This window comes from Grammomys surdaster, unplaced genomic scaffold (genome assembly GCF_004785775.1).
Source record: "Grammomys surdaster isolate TR1022 unplaced genomic scaffold, NIH_TR_1.0 126109, whole genome shotgun sequence".
NCBI lineage: Eukaryota > Metazoa > Chordata > Mammalia > Rodentia > Muridae > Grammomys > Grammomys surdaster.
In genome coordinates this window covers 3,316,015-3,337,992 of record NW_021620917.1, presented here as the reverse complement: position 1 = coordinate 3,337,992, position 21,978 = coordinate 3,316,015, and the positions used below count along the sequence as shown (strand labels likewise).

Sequence of the window (21,978 nt, the reverse complement as noted above, 5' to 3'; positions counted from 1 at the left end):
GCTCTACCACTGAGCCACACCCCAGCCCCTCACTGGGGGATTCTAGGCAGGGGCTCTACCACTGAGCCACACCCCAGCCCCTCACTGGGGGATTCTAGGCAGGAGCTCTACCACTGAGCCATACCCCAGCCCCTCACTGGGGGAGTCTAGGCAGGTTACTCTATTATGGAGTCATACCCCAACTACTTAATGGAGGATTCTAAAGAAGTGATAGTCTACCAAGCAACTGATTTTTTTTTTCAGTCTAACCAGGCAGATTATTTTACTGGATTGGATCAGAGAGAAAGGCAGAAGCTGTGTCTGAAGATCCTGTGGCTACTTTTCTCACCTCCTTGCTTGTCTGCATGCAGCCAGCAAAGTAACACACTCAAGAACAGAGAGCTCGCCCCAGCACCTGGCCCTTAGTACAGTCTGCGCACCTCCTGGTGTTTCTTTCCTACAGGCTTCTGCTGGCCCTGTCTCAACACTTCCTTTCTGTAGCTAAAGCTGTCCACACAGGTCTGATCAAAGGGCTCCAGGCTCTAGTGTTAACAGACCTCTTTATTTTTAATTGGTAGAACCGGGAGCTGTGGGGCACCTGAGCTTCACGGAGATTCTGGACACCTCTCTCAAGGTCAGCTGGCAGGAGCCCCTGGAGAGAAATGGCATCATTATGGGTAAGCAGCCCTTACTCTGGAATGGGAAAACAGGAAGTGTGTCCTAACAAGAAGGGGTGGCCTTCATGTCAAACAGAGCTGCTAAGAGTGGACCCAGGCCTCCTGGGAGTGGCTGATGAATCTCCCTGGCTGAACAATGGCCATGACCCTGATGGTGGGGGCTTCAGGGAGGCGTGGTTATCTCCTTGTGTAGACAGCAGCCTCAGAGCTGGAAGTTCATCCCCTGCTTCAGACACTGCAGAGTTCTCTTTGGGCAACGAGATACCATTGGTTTTAGATGCCTTTCCTCATGCATTTACCTCAGTTCTTAGAGCAATGTGGAAGTGTATTAATATTCTAGCCATGTTACAGGTAAGGAAACTGAGGCTGGTAGATTCTGTCTTCAGCAAACATACCTACTGTGTGCGTGCAGGTCAGTTTCTAATGACCTCCCAGTAAGGCAGTGACTACAGCGCTCACATCTCCACTCTCCACCTTCTGTCATGGGTTGCAAAGCCCTGAACTCCTCTGGCTCCAAATCCCATATTCTGTCCCTGCCCTGCGAAGCCCGGAGTGGGAAATCTAAGGCTAAGCAAAGGCTGGGGATAAAGAGCCTCAGGCTCAAAGGAATCCTTGGCCCCTAAGTCTCAAGCTCAAGGTAAACTGTGCATGGGCTGTCCCTTGACAATAACCCCCTCCCCACAGGGCAGGGTGTTGGGGAACAGCTCACTTTCTTCCACAAGACTCTTTTTTGTTTTGGTTTTGGTTTTTCAAAACAGGTTTCTCTGTGTAGCCCTGGCTGTCCTGGAACTCACTCTGTAGACCAGGCTGGCCTTGAACTCAGAAATCTGCCTGCCTCTGTCTCCCAAGTGCTAGGATTAAAGGAGTATATGCCACCTGCACCAGGGTCATCACAAGACTGTTTACAATGTCACTATGGATTGTCACTGGGACCTCCCCATGCTAGGAAGTAAGTAATCCCCTGATTTCCCAAAAGTTGCTGAAGGAACTTATGTTGTTGTGTCTGAGAACTGAGCAGACATTCCATGCTGTGCTGAGAGGTGTTCTGTGGTTGTAAGCCAGACTGTGCTATGAGCCCCGCCTTGTGTGAGCGTTCAGAGCAATGCCAGTGGCTGCTCTGAACATACCCCGTGCTGCTCCACCTCTACAACACTGGGACCCTGTGATCACACAGCTCAGCAGTGGCCCTGGTAGCCACTTTCCCTTCTCTGTGTCATCATGTACTGGGAGTAAGGTGCAAACGTATTCCTGATCTATCTGGAAGGTCCCTTTTCCCTACCACAGCCCGCAGTTGGCTTCTCCAAGTCCAGGGCCAAAGAAACACCTAGCAGCCCTGTATGTAACTCCCAATGACTTCTGTATGTGTGCCCCCAAAATGTGAAAATAACACATGTAGTGACAACACAAATGGGGCCGGGAGCTGACTCAGTGAGGACCTGAGTTCAATTCCCAGAACATGTTTTAAAAAGCCAGGTGTGGAACAAGTACTTGTAACCTCAGTGTTGGAGACGCAGAGACAAGCAGGTCCTTAGGGATTTCTGGCCAGCCCGCCTAGCTAATTGGCTAGATTGTAGCCAGCAAGAGACCTTTCTTAACACTCCAGTTGTCTTCTGGCCACATGTACATAGCTACGTGAACATCTGTATACACATTTAATGTATACAAAGTGGAAGAGAAGCATCTGTGCCATGTGCTCTGGCCACCTCCTGGGCACCACCGAGCTGCTCGGTCCCTGGATCCCCATTGGGTTCAGCTACTTGCATCCTCCCTTCAGAGTTGGCCCATGTCCTCTGTCTTTTTGTAGCCACAGCCCTGTCCAAAGTAAGGTGTATCCAATTGTACAGTGCTCTGTGATCACAAAACAACTTTCTGAAACTGGCTCATGACGTAGGCTTGGCCAAGGGATATGTCAGACTGTCACTGCAACAGGATCACTGCCACTGAGTTCTCAGCAGTGATCCTGGCAACCAGCCAAGACACTACTCAAGATGCTGTACCCCAGAGCCCCTCACAGTGCTTCTCAGATCACACAGAGCCTTGGAACTAACCCACCTCAGACCCCAGCCGTTGACTAAGCTGCATGCATGTATCTACCTGATTCTGCCTGAACTGGACAGTATGCTCCCTCCGGAACCAGAGATGGTTCCTACTGGGGTGAGACATCAGAGCCCAGATCTGCTGTGGATGGTGCTCCCCTATGCAAAAGAACAAATACAGAACATGCAAATAATCTTCCTCAAGCCTGGAGCAAAGGAGGTAAACCCAGGGTGCAATAGACAGGGACTCGGTAGGCAGCAGAGACCTGGTGAAGGTCAGTATAGCTTTATGTCAGAGGTAGAAACAAATGGAAACAGAGAGATGATGGTACATCCATGTAATAAGAGCTCTGTGGGAAGTGTGTGTATGTACATGCATGTATGTGTAGTGTGCATGTGCACATATGTGGATGAGTGGAGAGTGTGCATGTGTGTATGAGTGAGTGTGTGGATATGTGAGAAAGAGGCTGTTCATGTGTGTGTGTGTGTGTGTGTGTGTGTGTGTGTTGAGGCCTGGAAACATCTTCAGGTGTCTTTCCTCAAGCACAGTCCACCCTGGATTTTTAAAAACAGGTCTCTCATTGGCTTGGAGCCTCCTCCCTAGCACTAGACTTCAAAACAGAATCCACACTTTTTACGTGGATCCTGGGGACTGAACTCAAACCCTCATGCTGACAGAGCAAGCACTTCCCTGACCAAGCCATCTCTACAGCCCCAGAAAGGATGTCTGTCTAGCTCAGATCCCCAGGACCCATGTGGGGACTGAATCAGAGCCTTTCTCATCACTGATTCTGAAAATCGGGCTGAAGAGTGAGAGGGGCAGGCAGTCCCACTGGTCCAGGGCATCTATTGCGTTCTAGAAACTGGCCAAGACCCTTTGGTAGGCATCTTAACCCAGAAGGGCTTCCCCATCCCAGATCCACCCCCACCTCTCCTGAGCTCCTACTCCCTTCCTTCTGACCTTCTACCCTGGGGGGGAGACCAGTGGAGCTGCGCCAGCATTCCATGGCTGAAAGCTACTTGCCAGGACCTCCAATTTATGATCATCTGCTCTCGCCAGCTAATGGCGCCTAATGAACTCATTTTCATACTTTATTTAAACAAATACCTGTAGTCGCAGGCGGCTGCCTAGTGTTTATGATGGAGCCAGACCCTCAGAGCTCAGATGTTTCCCAGTTGGATTCTGCTGGCCGGCTTCCACTGTGGCCTCGGCTGAATGAACGGGCCGCCCCCACTGTTAGTCAGAGCTTCAGGCAGACTCTGCCCTTCATATCAGGACCAGAGTGGCTCGCTCCTCACTGTCTGGCCTGTGCTTCTCTCCACTCCTGCCCACTCTTTAAAAACCTGTGCACACAGAAGCTGGGGCCGATGCCTGCTGTTCTGAGAAGCACTATGGAGGGGAAGCTCTCACAGATCGAGAGCTAATGAGTGTCATTAGCTGGATGCCATTGGGCCCTCATTGTCCCCCGGGACACCTACATCCAGTGCTATTCACTTCGTACTCCATGCCTTGTCTGTTGGTAGACACCACCCCCCAAGTCATGAGTCTTCCCTAGAACAAGCCTATACACCCCGAGAAGGTCAACACTGTGGTGAAGGAGATCGTCCGGTCAGTGAAACGCATGCGTGCAAACCCGGTTAGTAAAGCGCATGCGTGCCGACCCGACTCCTCAGAGCCCATGTAAAAAGTCGGGTGCACAGAGCAGACTTAACGTTCCCAGCACCAAGGAAGTGGAGACCTCACAGAAAAGGTAAACTCTGGGTTCAATAAGACGTGCTATCTTAAAACTTAAGATAGAAATACACACACACACACACACACACGCACGCACGCACGTACACACACACATACACACCAAAGGGGGGGGGACTGCAGACAAACCTGGCCTTCTGAGCCTCCCCTCCTTCAAAGACATCATGCATATAAAACTACCCACTGCTGAAAGGGGGCCGCAGGAGACACTTGCAGCTAAAGGTTTGTTTGTGGCAATGTGACCTTTATGGTGGGGTGTCTGTCGGAAATGATGCTTTATCAGCCTGACCCTCAGTGACCACCCCCATTCCATACCTCCATTTTATTTTGTGGTCAAATAAGAAGGAAGCTTCCAGCGAGGGCGGCCGAGCACCTGCCTGAGTAAATTGCCCATTGTGCCCTTGCTGTAAATTGCAGTATCTCCCACTCTCCCCTGTAAACTCTGATTTATGAGGGCCAGGATGCAGACAGACAGTCTGTGATTGGATGCACTACTCTCTTGTAGAGAATTTACTCCAGATCAACAGAAAATTATTTCTGAAGCTACTGTGGTCGTTAGTCTCAGTTAGCAGGGCCATTCCTAGCAGGTAGGAAGCACAGTTGGAAGTGGCTGGGAATGCTGGCTCTAGGCAACTCCTTGCTCGCTCCCTTCTGCCACAGCTGCATTTAGATGAAGCACTTGCTGGCCAGAGCTGCCGGCATGCACCATACACATCTCCGAGGCTGTGTGTAAAAGGAGGGGGGCATTCCTACACACCAAATGTCCACTGCTCTGCCCTGTGGCAATATCCCATGACACCGTTCATCAGAAGTCCTCCAGAGCAGGCCGTGTGTGTGTGTGTGTGTGTGTGTGTGTGTGTGTGTGTGTGTGTGTGGTGTGCCGGGGTGGGGGCAGGGAGGTACATGTGTGCAGATGTGAGTGCCAGATAAAAGCTAGAAGTCAACCTCAGGCATTGACAATCCCCAATCACTACACATCTTGCCTTTGAGACTTGGCCGGGTACTCAGCACCTTGGCAAGGCTGGCAGGCCGTCGTGCCCGAGGGATCTGGCTGTCTGCACCGTCCCAGCATCGGCATTGCAAGCATAAGCTACCACACCTGGCTTTTTAAATGTGCATTCTGGGGATCAAACTTAGGTCATGGTGCTTTCAAGGCAAGCCCTTCATCAACTGAGCCCCAGCCCAAGAGCAAGCCCTTCAGTTGTCCACTTGGTGTGCATTTGTCTCTGTAACGAGTTGAGCAAACAGTGTGATCCATTTGGACTCTAGCAGATGCCAGTAGCAGCGTGCTTACTGAAGATACTGGAATTGCTGTGTTTTGGCTCCAGGTTGACATGACGAACAAGATACCGTGTTTGGTAAATTTTGCTAAAGAACAGCTTTTAAACAAATAGAATTTCCTGGCAGGCAAGGTGGCAGCATTCCACAAAGACTTCTCCTCCCAGGCCTTCAGAGTGACTCAGAAGCCCATGCTGTTTAGAGGTTAATCAGACAAAACCTACCAGAGCCAGACAGACAGAGATGACAGCCCTGGACCAGGGCTATTGTTTTCTAGCAAGTACCTGGGGCTCCCTTATTTCTTTCTTCTTTGTAAAGTGAAGATAACAGTATCTCATTGTCAAGTGTGTGTCCTATGGGTTGCATGACTTAGCCCAGGTGAAATGCTGGGGACATACTTTGAGACAAACTCTCCTCCTTTTGCCTCAGCCACATGGAGCCGTGGCTCTCCCTGCTCCACACAGGATCACATGGCCTCTTGTGTCCTAGCGCCCATCGCCCCTCCTCACAACGCTAGTGTAGGATGCCCTTATGCTGACCTTCTCCTGGAAGAGTGTCATCGCACAACGAGAAAACTAGGCATGGTGGCATACAGTTTCAATCCTAGCACTAGGGAGGCAGAGTTAAGTGAATCTCTGTGAGTTTGAGGCCAGGCTGGGACAGAGTGGGACCCTACCCCCACCACCACCACCACCAAAAATAAAATAAAATAATACAAGGAAAAGTAGAAGCATTACTGCACATTGTCTGGTGCTACATTGGATAGTTTTCTCATTGCTGGGACCAAATGCCTAGCAATAAACAAATGTGGCTTCTAGTTGGAGGGACTCAGCCAGAGGTGGCTGCTCACACTGCGTCCGCAGTCAGGAAGCAAAGCCAAATGACAGCTGGGGTTCAGCTCGCTTTCTCCCTTTTGTATTCAGTCCCAGGCCGCAGCCCATGAGAGAGAGCCACCTACATTTAGGGTGGGTCTTCCCACCTCAGTAAATGTAATCTCAAGGCATGCCTGAAGGCTTGTCTCCTAGGAGATTCTAGAGCTTATCAAACTGACAATCAAAATCAGCCATCACAAATGACAGAAGTAGCATTTTTATTGTTATACTCCCCCCAAATTCAAATTAGCCATAAAGAAAGAACTGATAAGGATACTCAGCTCTTAGCACCCATCCGTGGAAGCTGAACAGAGTACTCAGATCTTCGGATCATTCATGGGAACTGCAGTGTAAGGAGTGGGTGGAGAGAGCCTACGACTTGGTGCTGGGCGAGCATGGAGTGGAGATGGAGCCCAAGGCGGCATGGGTAGTCCTTGCCAGCACCGTGAGGAGAGGGAGCAGCCTGCACAGAGTTGGAAGCTTGGTGCCCATATGCCCGAGGCAGAGACCTACTCCACTGGCCAGTAGAATTCAGATGCCCCGGTGACCTCAAGGCCTCCATGGCCAGCATCCCTCTGTTGGTCTTTCTTGCCTTGCTATTCCAGCCACTCACCCCCCACCCCCATGTCTGAGTCTCCCTGAAGGTGCTTGGTAGTTACCACACTGTGTTATGATTGTGGGGACAGTGAGCAGGGGTGAGTTCTGACATTACATTTTTTTCCAAAATATTAAAGTCCTCAGGCACCATCCTCTAAGTTTCCATTCACCCGCAAGAGCAGTTTCCAACTTTATTTATGACTTTCATCTGAGCAAAAGGGAGCTGAGATGCATCTTAGAGCTTCCATATCCCCGAGCTTATTGACTGAGAAGAAGGAAGAGCCAGCATCCTCAGCAGTTTTCCTTTGCCCGAGGACCCAGGAGCTCTCTCCATCACTGTCCCCTCTTTACAAGACACTTTAAGCGTTCTCTAATCCCGTCAGCTCCCCTCCGAAGGGGTCGACTCGAGCACTAGTTGGGTCTTTTTTTTCTCTAAGCTCAAGTCGTGATAGAATCTAAGGCTAAATAAATTGTGATCAGGAGGCCCTGCCAGAGTGAGATGAAAACTAGGAGGAAAATTAATTTTTTTTCTAGAAAATAACATCTTCAGTAAGGAGCAAGGCAAAGCTCTGAAGCAATGCAAAACTGAGGGAAAAGGTGGGGCAGGTATAAGGAAAACAGGATGAGCAGCCGATCAGTCACCAACTTGCACACACACATACATGCACACACACATGCACACACACACACACACGTGCACACACACATGTACACACACATACATGCATACACACACATTCACACACATACACACATTTACATACATGCACACACACATGCACACACTCATACATGCATAATGCACTCACACATGCACACACACATACACACACACATGCATGTATACACACTCAATAGAAGTGTTTTTACACATGAGATGGGACCCTAGAGTGAGCCACCATACTCGGGAGACCGGCTAATGAAAGCAGCAGTTTGCGACTCTAGGAACACCACTACTGGGTCTCCTGATTCAACAAGTGTGAGCTCAGCAGAGCACTGCAGGCTGGCCATCATACCTGCCACTCTCTTGTCTGTGCGTGAGCTCCTGCAGTCCCAGAAACCTATTCTTACAGAACTTCTTATGGTAGGAACAGGGCACAGTGGAGGCTTCTGGGTGAACACAGAGGAAGAACCTGGGCCTCCTTCCATTCACCACTGAGCCTGAATGCTCTCCTGCTGGCCCAGAGCTCTTCTGGGAGGAGGGGTAACTTCTGGCCCATCTGCCTCAGCTATTCCATTGTCTTGCAGGCTATCAGATTTCCTGGGAGGTGTACGGGAGAAATGACTCTCGGCTCACACACACCCTCAACAGCACGACCCACGAGTACAAGATCCAAGGATTGTCGTCGCTCACCACCTACACCATTGATGTGGCTGCCGTGACAGCTGCAGGTGTGGGCCTGATCACATCATCCACCATCTCTTCAGGAGTACCTCCAGGTCAGTGGATCTTGGCACCCACACTTTGCCTGTGCTTGTAATCTCTGACCCTCCCAATATGGTAGCATCTCCACGAAGAAGCCACCAAGTGTCTTGAGAGCTAAGGTCAGGGCTTAGTCTCCTGCTGAGATGTGTGAAGCCACAGTACTCTGATGCACCCTCACCCTCGCCTTCCCCAGTATCTCACTTGCGTGTCTCTCAGAATGTGAGCACAAAAGACGTGCCTTGAAAGGAAGAAGAGTGGTCTCCATGGAGCTAAAACATGGTCTCCACAGCCCAAGCCAATGGAACCTGTATCCTGTGCAAGAGCAACAAGTGCTATTAACTGCTGATCCGTCTCCCTAGCTCCGCCTTTTCTTATTAAAACCCCCGTTCTTAACGCTTTGGAGGCTGGAGCTCTAAGGCCCACAGCCAATGACCACATGGATGGTAGACGCCTTTGAGAAAGGGAAATAAGAAAATTATGTTGAAATTAAGACTAGGAGGGGCTGGAGATGTGAACACGGTTGTGGGTTTGATCCTCAGAACATGCAAACCAGGCACACCTATAACGCACGGGTTCCCCCAGTAAAGGCCGGTGGATTCAGAGTTCAAGGCCATCCTTGGCTATACAGTAAGTTGACAGTCATCCTGGGTTACATTCGACCCCATCTCAAAAACAGCAAAGACCATGAAGCTTAGAGCTCCAGCCTCCAAAGCATTAAGAACGGGGGTTTTAATAAGAGAAGGCAGGGCCAGGGAGATGGATCAGCAGTTAATAGCACTTGTTGCTCTAGCACAGTACCCAAATTCCATGTCTGGGTCCCCACATGGTGGCTCACAGCTGACTATAACTCCAATTCTAAGGGATCCTACTGTTTTCTGACCTCGGAGGGCACCAGGTATACACATAGAGCACACACATGCGTGGAGGTAGAACACTCGTATACATAAATAACAAATCTGAGAAAGAAATAGTAGACACAATGATGAAAGTGGGAGCGGTCTGCAGGGTGTGGGTGGCCGAGGTCAGCTAGCCACTGTGGCAGAATCCGCTCGTTAGTGAGAAAATATCTGACACTCCTTCTGTTGCGTCCCTTTGAGACTCACAGGATCTTCCTATACACCTAGCTCAGCCCCAGAGAACCAGCACTAACTCCTGTTCTCAGTTCTAAAGCTTCTGTTTAAGATGGAGATGTTGTGTTCTGAAACCTCACAAATACCAGTGCGTGCAGGGATGGGAGGTTGTCACAGGTCTGCCGGTTCAATCCTACAATTATAGCTGTCAAGTCCCCTACCATTTAAAAGATGCTCAGAGAACGACTGGGGAGATGAGTCACTGGTAAGAATGCTTGCTGCATACGCAGAAAGGCCTGAGTTTGGATCACAGCATCCTCATCAGAAGCCAGGTGTAGCTGCAGTCAAGCTTGTAGACCCGGCACTGACAGGGATGAGAGGGAAACAGGGTGGCTGGGGCTTGATGGCTGCCCCCCTAGCTCTATGTCCAGTGAGAGACTGTGTCTCAAAAGACTAAGATAGAGAGTCACAGTGACGACCTCCTCTGAGTTTTGTACATGCACAGGTGTGTGCACCTACATGTATACATGCACATACATCATAGGCACATACACTACATGTGTGTATACCATGTATACAGTGTGTGTGCACACACACACATGCACACATACACATTCATGTCCACACACACAGACGCGTACACACATGTTAATTTTTCTTATTTGAAAACTATGACAACTGTATTCATAGAGGCCCAGAAAACTCACATGAAATGAATTCATATTTGCTCCCCGCCTTCCAGTTCAGTCTCATAACCTGATTGTTCTGGAGAGAGCTACGTGTGTCTACATGTGTCTACATGTGTCATAACCTGATTGTTCTGGAGAGAGCTATGTGTGTCTACATGTGTCTACATGTATCATAACCTGATTGTTCTGGAGAGAGCTACATGTGTCTACATGTGTCTACATGTGTCATAACCTGATTGTTCTGGAGAGAGCTACATGTGTCTACATGTGTCTACATGTGTCATAACCTGATTGTTCTGGAGAGAGCTACATGTATCTAAAGATGATGTAAAGCAGATGAAATGTGTACTCTGAAAGGAGCCCTCGGGAGACCCCGGAAGTCTCAGCCTCAGGAATGTTAGGGGGCCTCAGGAATTCCTCAGGAGCCCCAGGAGCCCTCAAGATCCCCCCAGGAAACCTCAATAGCCCCCAGGAGCACTCAGGAGCTCCCAGGAGTCCTCAGGAGCCCCAGGAACCCTCAGAAACCCCAGGAGCCCTCAGGAGCCCTCAGGAGCCCCCAGGAGACCCAGGAGCCCTCAGGAGACCCCAGGAGACCCAGGAGCCCTCGGGAGCCCTCAGGAGCCCTCAGGAGCCCCCAGGAGCCCTCAAGAGACCTCAGGAGCCATCAGGAGTCACTCAGGGGTTCCTCAGGAGCCCTCAAGAGCCCTCAGGAGCCCCCAGGAGACCCAGGAGCCCTCAGGAGCCCTCAGGAGACCCAGGAGCCCTCAGGAGCCCCCAGGAGACCCAGGAGCCCTCGGGAACCCTCAGGAGACCCCAGGAACCACCAGGAGCCCCCAGGAGACCCAGGAACCCCAGGAGCCCTCAGGAGCCCTAGGAGTCCCATACATCCATCTTCGGCTCTTCTTATGGTGTCACTCTAAACATACTTCCTCTGAGTCCAGATTTTGTGTGGAGACAGAGGAGGAGACTGAGGGAGCAGCTGAACCCACAGAGTGTCCTCCCCTGCTACCAGTCGGAGATGATGCTCCATTGAGTGTGGGCCTAGTCTGTACCAGCAGAAGGAGGTGTGACCAACCATTTCTTCCCACCTGCAGATAGTGGCTATTTCACAAGGTAGTGGCCCTGACACTGGCATGGGTACCAGAATTACAGGCACCTGTCGTGCCACTGAGAGTTAGGCCCTACCAGAGGAACTAGTACATGGAGGTGAGGTGAGTTTGCTTGGGGATAACTTCTCCATTCCATAAGCATGTAAGGTCATCACACTAAGGCAAGACAGTATCGGTTTAAGTCTTCTACCAACGAAAAGATTCCTTACAATATTTTTTCCTTCTATGTGTGGTCCATGTGCACATATGCATGTGATGGTCAGAGGCCAGCATCTGTTGCCTTCTTTCATTTCATTTCATCTTATTTTAAGACAGAATCTCCCACTCAACCTGGGTCTCACTGACTGGCTAGAGTGGCTGCCCAGAAAGCACAGGATCCTTCTGTCTCTGCTTCCCCAGAACTGAGATTATAGGGGTCGGTTGCCATACCTGGCTTTAGATGGGTTCTGTGAACAGGTTTTCCAGCCCAGAGGGTATCACAATGGCAATCAGGAGCCAAAGAATGCCACAAAATCACACTACACAACAATCCTCACACCAGAGATTTATGACGGAGAAACACAGAGTAGTGGCTGCCCCTGAGAAGGAACAGACCTGGCAGAATGCTGGGTGGAGGTGCAGGCTCTTATAACGTCTTTGGAGCATGTGCAGTGACCTAGTTGAAAAGCACAGTGTGGCTGGAAGTATTGCTTGGCCTTTAGCCCTGCGTCCTGGGTTTAGGGACAGGTCAGGGGCAGGGTGATCGTCCACTGGCCTATTACCCTACCTTCTGAGAATCTGAACCTGTTCCTCGTGCTTGTACAGCCTGCACTGTCCAGACTCATCCATCGTCCCAGCATGCTCACTGATCTTACCCTGATACCCAAAACACTTACAGCCCCAACCACAGATTGAAAATATCATTAGTACATGATATTTTCATAGCACTGGCCCTAATGTGGGCACTGTTTTGTATGTTAAAAATGAAGCCTGCACCAGGGAAAATGCAAGCTGCACATGGAGTGTGAGTTACAAGGTTTTGTGGCCTGGACACTGTCCACCCCTGACAGGGAATGACCTCTGGAGGCCTCTCTACAACCAGCGTCACTGTCTCTGGGCTACATGTCACCGGGAACTGCAGTGGAAGAGTCAGAAGGAAGCTGGAGGCATCTTTAGCTTCTGAAGATGAGTGAGCTTCTGAGAGCCACCGTGAAGGGAGACTGCTGAGATGCTGCTCAAGCCAGATCACCTGTGGCTGGAGGACTATACTGAGCACCACCCTGAGTCCTGCAGGAAGGGCCTCCTGCAGTGATGAGCCCTTCTAAGGAGCTGGCTTTTGTTTGCTGAGCTAGAGGTTTATTGTCCATCAGACACTGAAGAGCCATTTTTAAGAATCCAGAGAGCCAAGGACTAGAAAGAAGAGTCACTTGTCCTTTGCTTTAAACATTTCTGCTTCAAATTCATTAAGTCAGATACAGAAGGACCCTTAAGATCCTAGAGACCCTGCTTGTGACAATATCAAGCTGTTACCAAATGGGCTTTATTTTTCTCATGTCAAGACCTGCCTTCAAATACCACAGCAATGCAAGCTATGGCACTTCCCCTCGAGAACCTGAAGATAGCAAGCGTATTTTCTTTCCTTCCTCTCTTCTTATTTTCTTTCTTTCTTCATTCAATCCTTCCTTCTCTCTTCTTCCCTCTCTCCCCATCTCTCCCCTCCCATACTCAACCCCCTCTCCTTCTTTCTTCCTCTTAGATTCTAGAGATGGAACCCTGACCTTGTGCATGCTAGGCAAGTGTTCTACCACTGAGCTACATCCCAGCCTCCTTTTCGTTTTTCCATTTGTTTGATTTTTTTTTTTTGAGATAAGGTCTCATGTATCCCAGGCTAGGCCCAAACTTCCTATGTAACTAAGGATAACCTTCTGCCTTTATCTCCTGAGTACTGGAATTACAAAGGTGCACTGCCATGCCTGGTCTTGCATGCTGGAGATCAAGCCAAGGGCTTTGTGGGTGCTAGGTGAACCCCACCTGCTGAGGTATACATCCAGCCCTTTGTTCTCACTTTTTAGAGAAGTTCTTCTCTACATTTTCCCCCTTCTCTCTTTAACCTAAATCTTCCTTTTGGGAATTTCTCACTGTAAACACTTCATTGAACTTGCAAGTAAGCCTGACTCTCTACAGAGCAGCCCACTAGTGTCTGAGTATGAGTGGGCTTAAGGCCAGGAAACTTCAGATGATGGGGCTCACCTTCCACCTTATGTCATTTCCAGAATAACTGAGTCCAAGAAAGAGTTCTGCACTGTTACTTGCTTTTGGTTGTCTTGGAAACCCCATCCAAGGCCTACAGATTTCCATCCCTTCCTCAACTCTGACTTCCTGGCCATCATGGGAGCAGGGAAAAGGAGTCAGACAGTCCTTTTTTGGTGCCAGAGCAGGAAACTGGAGGATGTAATAATGTTCCCTTGTCTTTCTTTGCACAATAAGTGCCTATTAATTATCTGTTCTGCTGAAAGATGAATGAGACAGGAGTCTTCTAATGCCACTTCAGATGGCCTGGAGCACAGCAGGTGGCACTGTTAGAGGAAGGACCCTGCTGGGAGGCCTTGCTGGGGAAGCTGCAGGGCTTCTCACTCTCCTGGCTTGGTAAACAAGTGCCTTTTGCAGTAAAGAGTCATTTTGAGGCTGTTTCTTCCCTAACATGCTTGGCACTCTCCCTAAGCTTTGACAAAAGTTAACCCTCTTCCCACCTCTCTCATCCCCCTCTAGACCTTCCTGGTGCTCCATCCAACCTGGTCATTTCCAACATCAGCCCTCGCTCAGCCACGCTCCAGTTCCGACCCGGCTATGATGGGAAGACGGCCATCTGCAGGTGGATTGTGGAGGGGCAGGTACGAGCCTCATGGCCTTGTGTGTCCATTGCTTTTTTTTCAGTGCTGTGGCAACATACCTGACACACAGAAGCTTAAGGAAGAAGGTTTATCTTGGCTCACAGTAGCAGGTACCATCCATCAAGGCAGGGAAGTCATGGAAGCAGGAGCAGTAGCAACTGGTCACATAACAATCCACAATCAGAAAGCAGAGAGTGATGATTGCTGATATTCAGATCATTTTCTCTTTTGTTATTCAGTCCAGGACCCCAGCCTGTGGGATGGGGATGCCCATATTAAGAGTGGGTCTTCTTACTTCAACTACCTCAATCTGGAAACTCCCTCACAGACATGGCCAAACGTGTGTCTCCTAGGTAATCCTAGATGCTGTCAAGTTACCAATATTAACCACCACCTCCTGGAAGCTGCTGCTCCCCAATAGAAAGATGACAAAAACCTGCTCTTGGGGGAATTGTTGATATTGCTTGTAGAGTGACTCCTCGGGTGCTTGAGGGATTCTGGGGGGGGGGGGATGGGGAGAATGTAAAAGGGACTGAGCTTGGAGGGGAAGATCAGGGACAGGAATAAAACATCAGACTCTGGAGGCAAAGATGAGAAAACCAAGGTCCTGTCAGATGATCAGAGAAGTGAGAATAACTGAAATCTTAGTGTGAAGCCCCAAGTGAGATAGCATAGCTGATTGGTTTTTAAATTCTACAACACAGTTAGCTACCAGACTGGTATGGCTTATCTGGCAAAGAGCATCATGGGTTCAGTGGCCTTTCTAGAGCAGGCTCTGTCTCCAGGTGCTGTTCTGGGCATGGAGGATCAAGTGGTAGCCTGTGTTGTGGAAGGAAAGATTCCTGCATGTCAGCATCTCCTTCTTCAGGTGTGTCTGGAAACAGCACAGACCATTAAGAAGTAATGGAAATATCTATCAAATTGGTCCCAGGATGGGCCATGGGAAAGACTCAATGTAGTACCAAGGGCTATAACAAGCATGGGAGGGCTTGGACATGTAGGAGGGCGATGTGGATAGGATCTGCTGCCATGGACAAGTACCACTCATTCTACCAGTTCCATATTCTGTTAATGGAGAAAAAGATAAAGAGCCAAATTACAAGCAGTGTGTGGCAAAGTTTGGAAGTAGCTCCTATGTGGATAGGATCTGCTGCCATGGACAAGTACCACTCATTCTACCAGTTCCATATTCTGATAATGGAGAAAAAGATAAAGAGCCAAATTGCAAGCAGTGTGTGGCAAAGTTTGGAAGTAGCTCCTATGCGATTAGTTCCTGGTGATCCATTACTGTTCTTGCACTGGGTAGGAGAAATCTCTTTTGGGAATTGGCTGTGAATTAGGAAGTGAATCTTATGCATACATGTGCAAAAGTTTCACCAAGCCCACCTTTCTGTAAATCTCTGTACAATCCCTACAGTGTAAACAATCTAGATGGAGGTAATCCATCTCTGGGACTGAGACTATTTCCTTGAAAAAAAAAATAAGAGTTATCTGTATTTTATATCTTAAAAAAAAGACAGAAAGAAAAAACTCCCAGTTAATACAACAAAAATGATGATAGGAAGCAGACTTTGAAACTCTTAGAAGAAAAATGTGCCTGTGGAAAACTAATTGTCACAGCTCAGTGTTTATTGGTCTTAGTAGCTGAGCAAGCACTAAGAACACATCTGTTGTTTCTTGAAAAATTCTTATATTCTTTGTTTCTTTACCTCTCATTTCTCCTCATCCACTGGCAGCCACTTGTTTTCTCCTGTCACCATAGATCATGTATCTTTTTTGTTCAAGCGTTGACTGCCCTTTTTCCCAGTGCCATGCCCAGCTGACAACACCTAGGCCCTGGACAGGCCCCTGCATGATTCCTTCTAGTGGCACCACTTAGCACTCTTCTGTCCCCCCGTGTCCTTTAAACCAGAAATTCATCACAAAACCATGATAAGATAGGTCTCCTTCTCTTCTTTCTGTCTTCTTTCTTTCTTTCTTTCTTTCTTTCTTTCCTTTCTTCCCCCCTTCCTGCATCCTCAGCATACCCTTGGTGTTCTGAGAATGTTGAGATAGAACAAGAGCATAGTGTCTCAATAGAGCACCAGATAGGAATGAGCTGCCTGGTCCATGATCACTACTCTGTTATTTCCCACATTGATGTTTTCTCTAATGGACTTATTCATGCATGGTCTTTTACCTGAATTGTCTTTGGACATTCAGAATGGTAATTTTCTCATTCTCTCAACCTTTACTCATTCTATCTCTGGAACTTTGAAGAAAAGCCCTTGCTCTTATCCCCCACATTGTTTAGGTACCCTAAAGCCAGGAAGACAGAAAACCACTTAGCTCTCTTTTCTTTCACCTATAAATTATCAAAGTAAGGCATTGCATACTTCTTCCAGTGTTAAACAGATTTACTTTCTTTTTATGTGTGTCCTATCTCTTTCTGACCATTGCAACAACTCTGAAAGCATATGATTTTGTATTCAATGTGTTCCAGGTATGTTGAAGTAATTATTTAAACCATTGGCATTCAATCTGGCTTTTCTTAATCAGCCGCCATGTTCCTGACTAGCCTAGGCCTGTGGCTAGGAGCAGTGATGGTGTATTCTCGCCACCACTAGGCTCAGGCTGCCAGCTCAGGTGGCCATAGACACTGGCCCTGCCAACCACAAGACACCAGCATGGGAGATGGCTCCACCAATCTTCCACACTGTCTCCACAAGGTTGGGCTGCTCCCAGACCATCCTGTCATCCACACGGGTCCAGTATAAATGAGACTCAACTGTTTAGATTATCCAAAGGCTTTATAAGTTTGATAATGTTCAATACTAATATGCCCAGACAATTGGAGGTGTTTCCCAATTAACTAACCCATATATAAGTTGTTACCCAGGAATTTTCTTGGTACATGCGTGGTCATCCATGGCACTACATCTCTGCCCCTTCTCTCCTCGTCTTCCTCCTTCTTCTTCCTCCCCTTACTCCTCTTTCTTTCCTTACTCCTCCCACCTTATCTCCTCCCAACTTGCAGGGAAAATTTCCAACTACACAGGTAGACTCATTGCTCTATTAACCAGTGCCATGGTGCACATATAGAAGTTAGAGAAAGGTGTGAGGTGTTAATCTTCACTGTCACCTTGTGTGAGACAGTATCTCTTGAGGGTTGTATAGACCAAGTGAGTTTGCTCCTGAGCTTCTGGGAGTCTTCTGCTTCTTCCTCTTATCTGTTCATCGGAACACAGGGATTATGGACATATACTACCATATCTAGCTTTATGTATGCTCTGATGATTCAAACTCTGGTTCTTGTGCTTGTGTGGTAAGCACCTCACCCGCAGGGGTGTTTATCTCCTTTACCCCCATTGTTATTCGTTAAGCCCTAAATTCACCCATCCTTATCCCTTTGTGAACTAAGTCTCCTGACATGAGGTCATTTGATTTTCTGGTAGTACATGGTGTTCCAGGACATGGTGCCTTCCTGCTCCAAGCCCATATGAGCTGTTCCTACATAGGCTTCAAGTAGTCTCAGGTAACATTCAATGAACTCAAGGAGCTCATTGCTTCTAGATTTTTCAGGTCAGAAGAGGACATACATTATATTACATTTTTTGTTATATTTACTTATATTATGTTCATGAGTGTTTTTCCTATATACATATTTATGTACCATGCATACCTGGTGTTCATGGAAAACAAAAGAGGACATCAGATCAACTAGAACTGGAATTACAAACAGTGTGAGCCATCATGTGTGTCCTGGAAACTGAACCTGAGTCCTCTGGAAGAATATCCAGTGCTCTTAACCACTGAGCTATCCCCCAGCCCCTGGAACAATGGTGTTTTATTTTGTTTTATTTTTTTTAACACTAAAAGGTCACAGTGATATTTTCAGTTTCAATCGCTATCCTTAAATTTATATCTTATACTAAATTTGCCTTATACTAAAATTAATTTTTCAGAAGCCCCAATGTTCTTATTTTCTTTGCCTGACTATTATATTGAATGTAAAACTGTGATTCCAACAAAGTAATCAACAAGACTACCGAATGCAATGTAAGTGTTTGTCCTTGGATTTAATTCTCTCCTATAATCACAGCCAAAATGCTGAGCTTTAAAAAAGCAATCAACCAATAGCATTCTTTCTTTCTGTGCTTTCGTCATCAACTTATATAAAACTAGACACATCCATTTCAGATATTGTGTTCTTTTGTCTTGCTTATTAGCAGTTACTTTCTGTGAAAAACTCATTTCACCTGAGAGAAATTGCTGGCGCTTTTTAAGATTATTTTCACTTTGTAACCATTTTCATTATTACAAGTGTGTAACCATTTACATTGCTGTAGAGTCAAAGCTATAGAAAAGTGATCTACTAGGAAGTCTAGTTTTTCTCACCTGCCCCATGGATACCATGCCTACTTGAATTCTGGTCTGTCCTTTGTGTGTATGTGCTCATGCATGTGCAGGTGCATATATGTGTGCACCTGGGGATCCCAGCCAGCCCTGGGGATCCTCTTGTCTCCAATTCCCAAACACAGATTATAAGTGCACATCAGCCATGCCTGGGTCTTTTTTACTTGCACATGTGTACATATTCATGTAGTGGTCAGAGGTCAACCTCAGCTCTTGCTCCTCTGATACTGTACACCTGGGTCTTGGAACAGAGTCTCTTATTGGCTTGGGGCTCACCAAACAGTCTAGGCTAGCTGGCCAGCCAGCCCTGGGGATCCTCTTGTCAATTCCCAAACACAGATTATAAGTGCACATCAGCCATGCCTGGGTCTTTTTTACTTGCAACTCAGGTTGCAACTGAATAGCTACTACCCCTGCCCTCTGTTCTTATCTTTGACAACAGAAATAAGTCTACATATTTGTATCACCTTTCTTCTGTGGAATGTGGCCTCTTCCCTTCCTTCAGTGACAGTTACCGCACATCTGTACATTTCCTGGTGGCTCTCGCCATCCTCTCCTGCAGTTTATCTGGTCTCCCCAGAACAAACCTGTGTGCTATTAGAGTTCCGAAGGTCACAAGTCTAGTGTGGGTTTCATGGATAATGCATGGTGTCCATAGGGTAGCTCTCCTTCCAGAGACTCTAGCAAGGAGCTGATTCTGTGATCATTGTTGTGAAGATAGAAATCAGTTCCTGGGGTTTGGAGGTTCCCGAGGAGCCTGAGGTTTGGTATGTGGGAAGCTATTTGTCAGCAGGGTGATTCTAACGGCTGAAGGTCCTGTTGGGTATCTTCCCATCTTCAAAGTCAGCCACAGCCAAGTGGCTTGTCTTCAGGTTTGGACTCTCCTTGTACTCTGGTCTAACCTCACTGACCCTCTTCAGCCTTGGACTCTCCTTGTACTCTGCTCTAACCTCACTGACTCTCTTCCACTGCTTTGTCCCCTGTGATGACTTTAGACTGAATAATCTCCCTGTTTTATCTGGATGCTTTTAGTCTAGCATCAGCCTAGAATCCTCAGCTGTGCGCGACACCTTGTGCGTAGGTTCCAGGAATAAAATTAAGGACAGTTTCTGAGTCTTCTCTTGCATGCTTCTGGATAGGTAGCAAGGCTTTCCCAATTTGTATGTTCTGAAGGAGCCCTACCCAGTCTTCTGCCCCCACTTCTATTCTCATAAGCACTTGCATGTATTTATGAGCTTTCCCTTCCTTCCTTCCTTCCTTCCTTCCTTCCTTCCTTCCTTCCTTCCTTACTTCCTTACTTCCTCCCTGCCTACCTTCATCCCTTCCTTTCTTCTTTCCATCCATCCTTCTTTCTTTATTCCTTTTTAAAAATATTTACTGCTGGGATACGTAAGAAACTGTGCATGGTAGGCAGACGATCTACCACTGAGCCATACCCCAAGCCCCTAACTGCCACTTAACTGTACCACTGAGCCACATACCTAGCTTTTTTATTATTTATATTTTGAGACAAGGTCTCTTTAAGCTTCCCAGCCTGGATTTGAACTCATGCTATAGCCAAGCCTAGCCTTGAACTCTTGATGCTCCCGCTTTAACCTTCCATGTAGCTGGGGTTGCAGGTCCTCTGCACCACACCAGCCTTCTTTGTCTGTTTCATTTCCTTTTGCAGCCTTTCTGAGAGAGCTCAGCTCCTTTATCATACTAAATTGAAGCAGTGATGGGAGACCATCTTTCTTATTCCTAACTTTAAAGAAATTCTTTAAGGTTTTATTATCAAAAATGACATTTATGGAGGGTGTCCCTCTTTTTTATAGCTGGTTTTTCTGTGTTAAGACAATTGTTTTCCAATCCTGGTTTGCTAGGGCATTTTCTCCTTGTTCTTATTATTATTTTGCATTTTATTTCGTGTGTTGGGGCAGGTAGGTGTGCACATGTCACAGCACATATGTGAAGGTCAAAGGACAACTTGCTAGAGTCAGTTCTTCCTCTCCCCTGTGGGTCCCAGTGATGGAACCCAGCTCATTAGGCTTGACCACAAGCCCTGCTGAACCATCTCACTGGCCCTGAGGTTGTTTTCCTTTGAGCTTAATTTTTCCTGGCTGCACGTTGAACTCAGCTTTTAAGATCAGTGGCTACACCTTTCATCTGTCCCTGCCACTCTGGGTGCCCCAGCAAGGGAGCTCTGGGACTTGTTACCCACGAATAGACCAAGTCCCTGGCCCATGGATCCTGACTCTGCATCTCTGAGGCTGCCTAATAGTCAGTCCAAAGCCATCTCTTAAAACATTACCTATGCTGTAACCATTTATAAGTCTCTGCAGTGAAGGCTGCCTTTCTGGCAATGACCTTTGTACCGGGAACTCCCAGCAGCTGAGATTGCCTGCACAGTAAGTGCACAGGACTGGGCTCCTTAACCTTCCATATCATGGAGGAGTGAGGGGTTTATCACACACACACACACACACATTTAATAGCTCCTGAGGAAGGGAAGGAGAGAAAGAAGGAAGGATTCTTTTCTTCAGTAGTGTAACCATTGAGATAAAGAAGGAAATCCATGGAAGAGGGAAGGTAGCCAAGAGATATCAATGGAGGATAAGTAAGATCAAAATACATACATACATACATACATACATACATACATACATACATACATACATACATATGTGTGTGTTATATATAGAAAGAATTATATAAAATATAATTTATATATATAAATTATATATATATAGTTTTAGATATTTAGTATATGCCAATAACAAGTTTTAGTTGCTGTTATTGATTTCCCATTGGAAAACACATTAGAAGGTATAAAGAGAATGCAAGAATGCTACACAGAGCACCACCCCCCACCCTCACCCACCTCCTACCTTCATCCTTACCCCAACCCTACCCAGGCCTCACACAAAGGCCCCTCCAGGTTCTCTGTGCTGTGCCAAGACAAAGCCATCTCTTGTTACTCCTTGGAGTAACAAGGTCTGATCCCAGGATACAAACATACTCAGCTTTTCCACCCCACTGGTTACCTTCAGCTATAGATATAATTTTTGTGATTTTAAGAGTTTTGAAAATTATCGGACACTCATATCCTACAGAGCTTCTCAATTTGAGTGTATTGGAACTCTTAATGAATCTTCCAGAATCTTTGCTTTTGGTCCTAGCCCACCACTGGGAGGTTCTAGACAGGTGCTCTACCACTGAGCCACACCCCAGCCCCTCACTGGGGGATT

General features: G+C 47.5%; 1 protein-coding gene across 1 annotated transcript in view; it reads left to right on the top strand.

Annotated features, from left to right (window-relative positions):
- The window catches only part of Sdk1 (sidekick cell adhesion molecule 1), a 620,720-nt gene that overhangs the window by 447,576 nt on the left and 151,166 nt on the right, over positions 1-21,978 (top strand). The window contains exons 19-21 of the mRNA XM_028756035.1: positions 558-656; positions 8,441-8,632; positions 14,235-14,356. Of these exons, the coding sequence (XP_028611868.1) occupies positions 558-656; positions 8,441-8,632; positions 14,235-14,356 (413 nt within the window). The remainder of the gene's footprint in view (positions 1-557; positions 657-8,440; positions 8,633-14,234; positions 14,357-21,978) is intronic.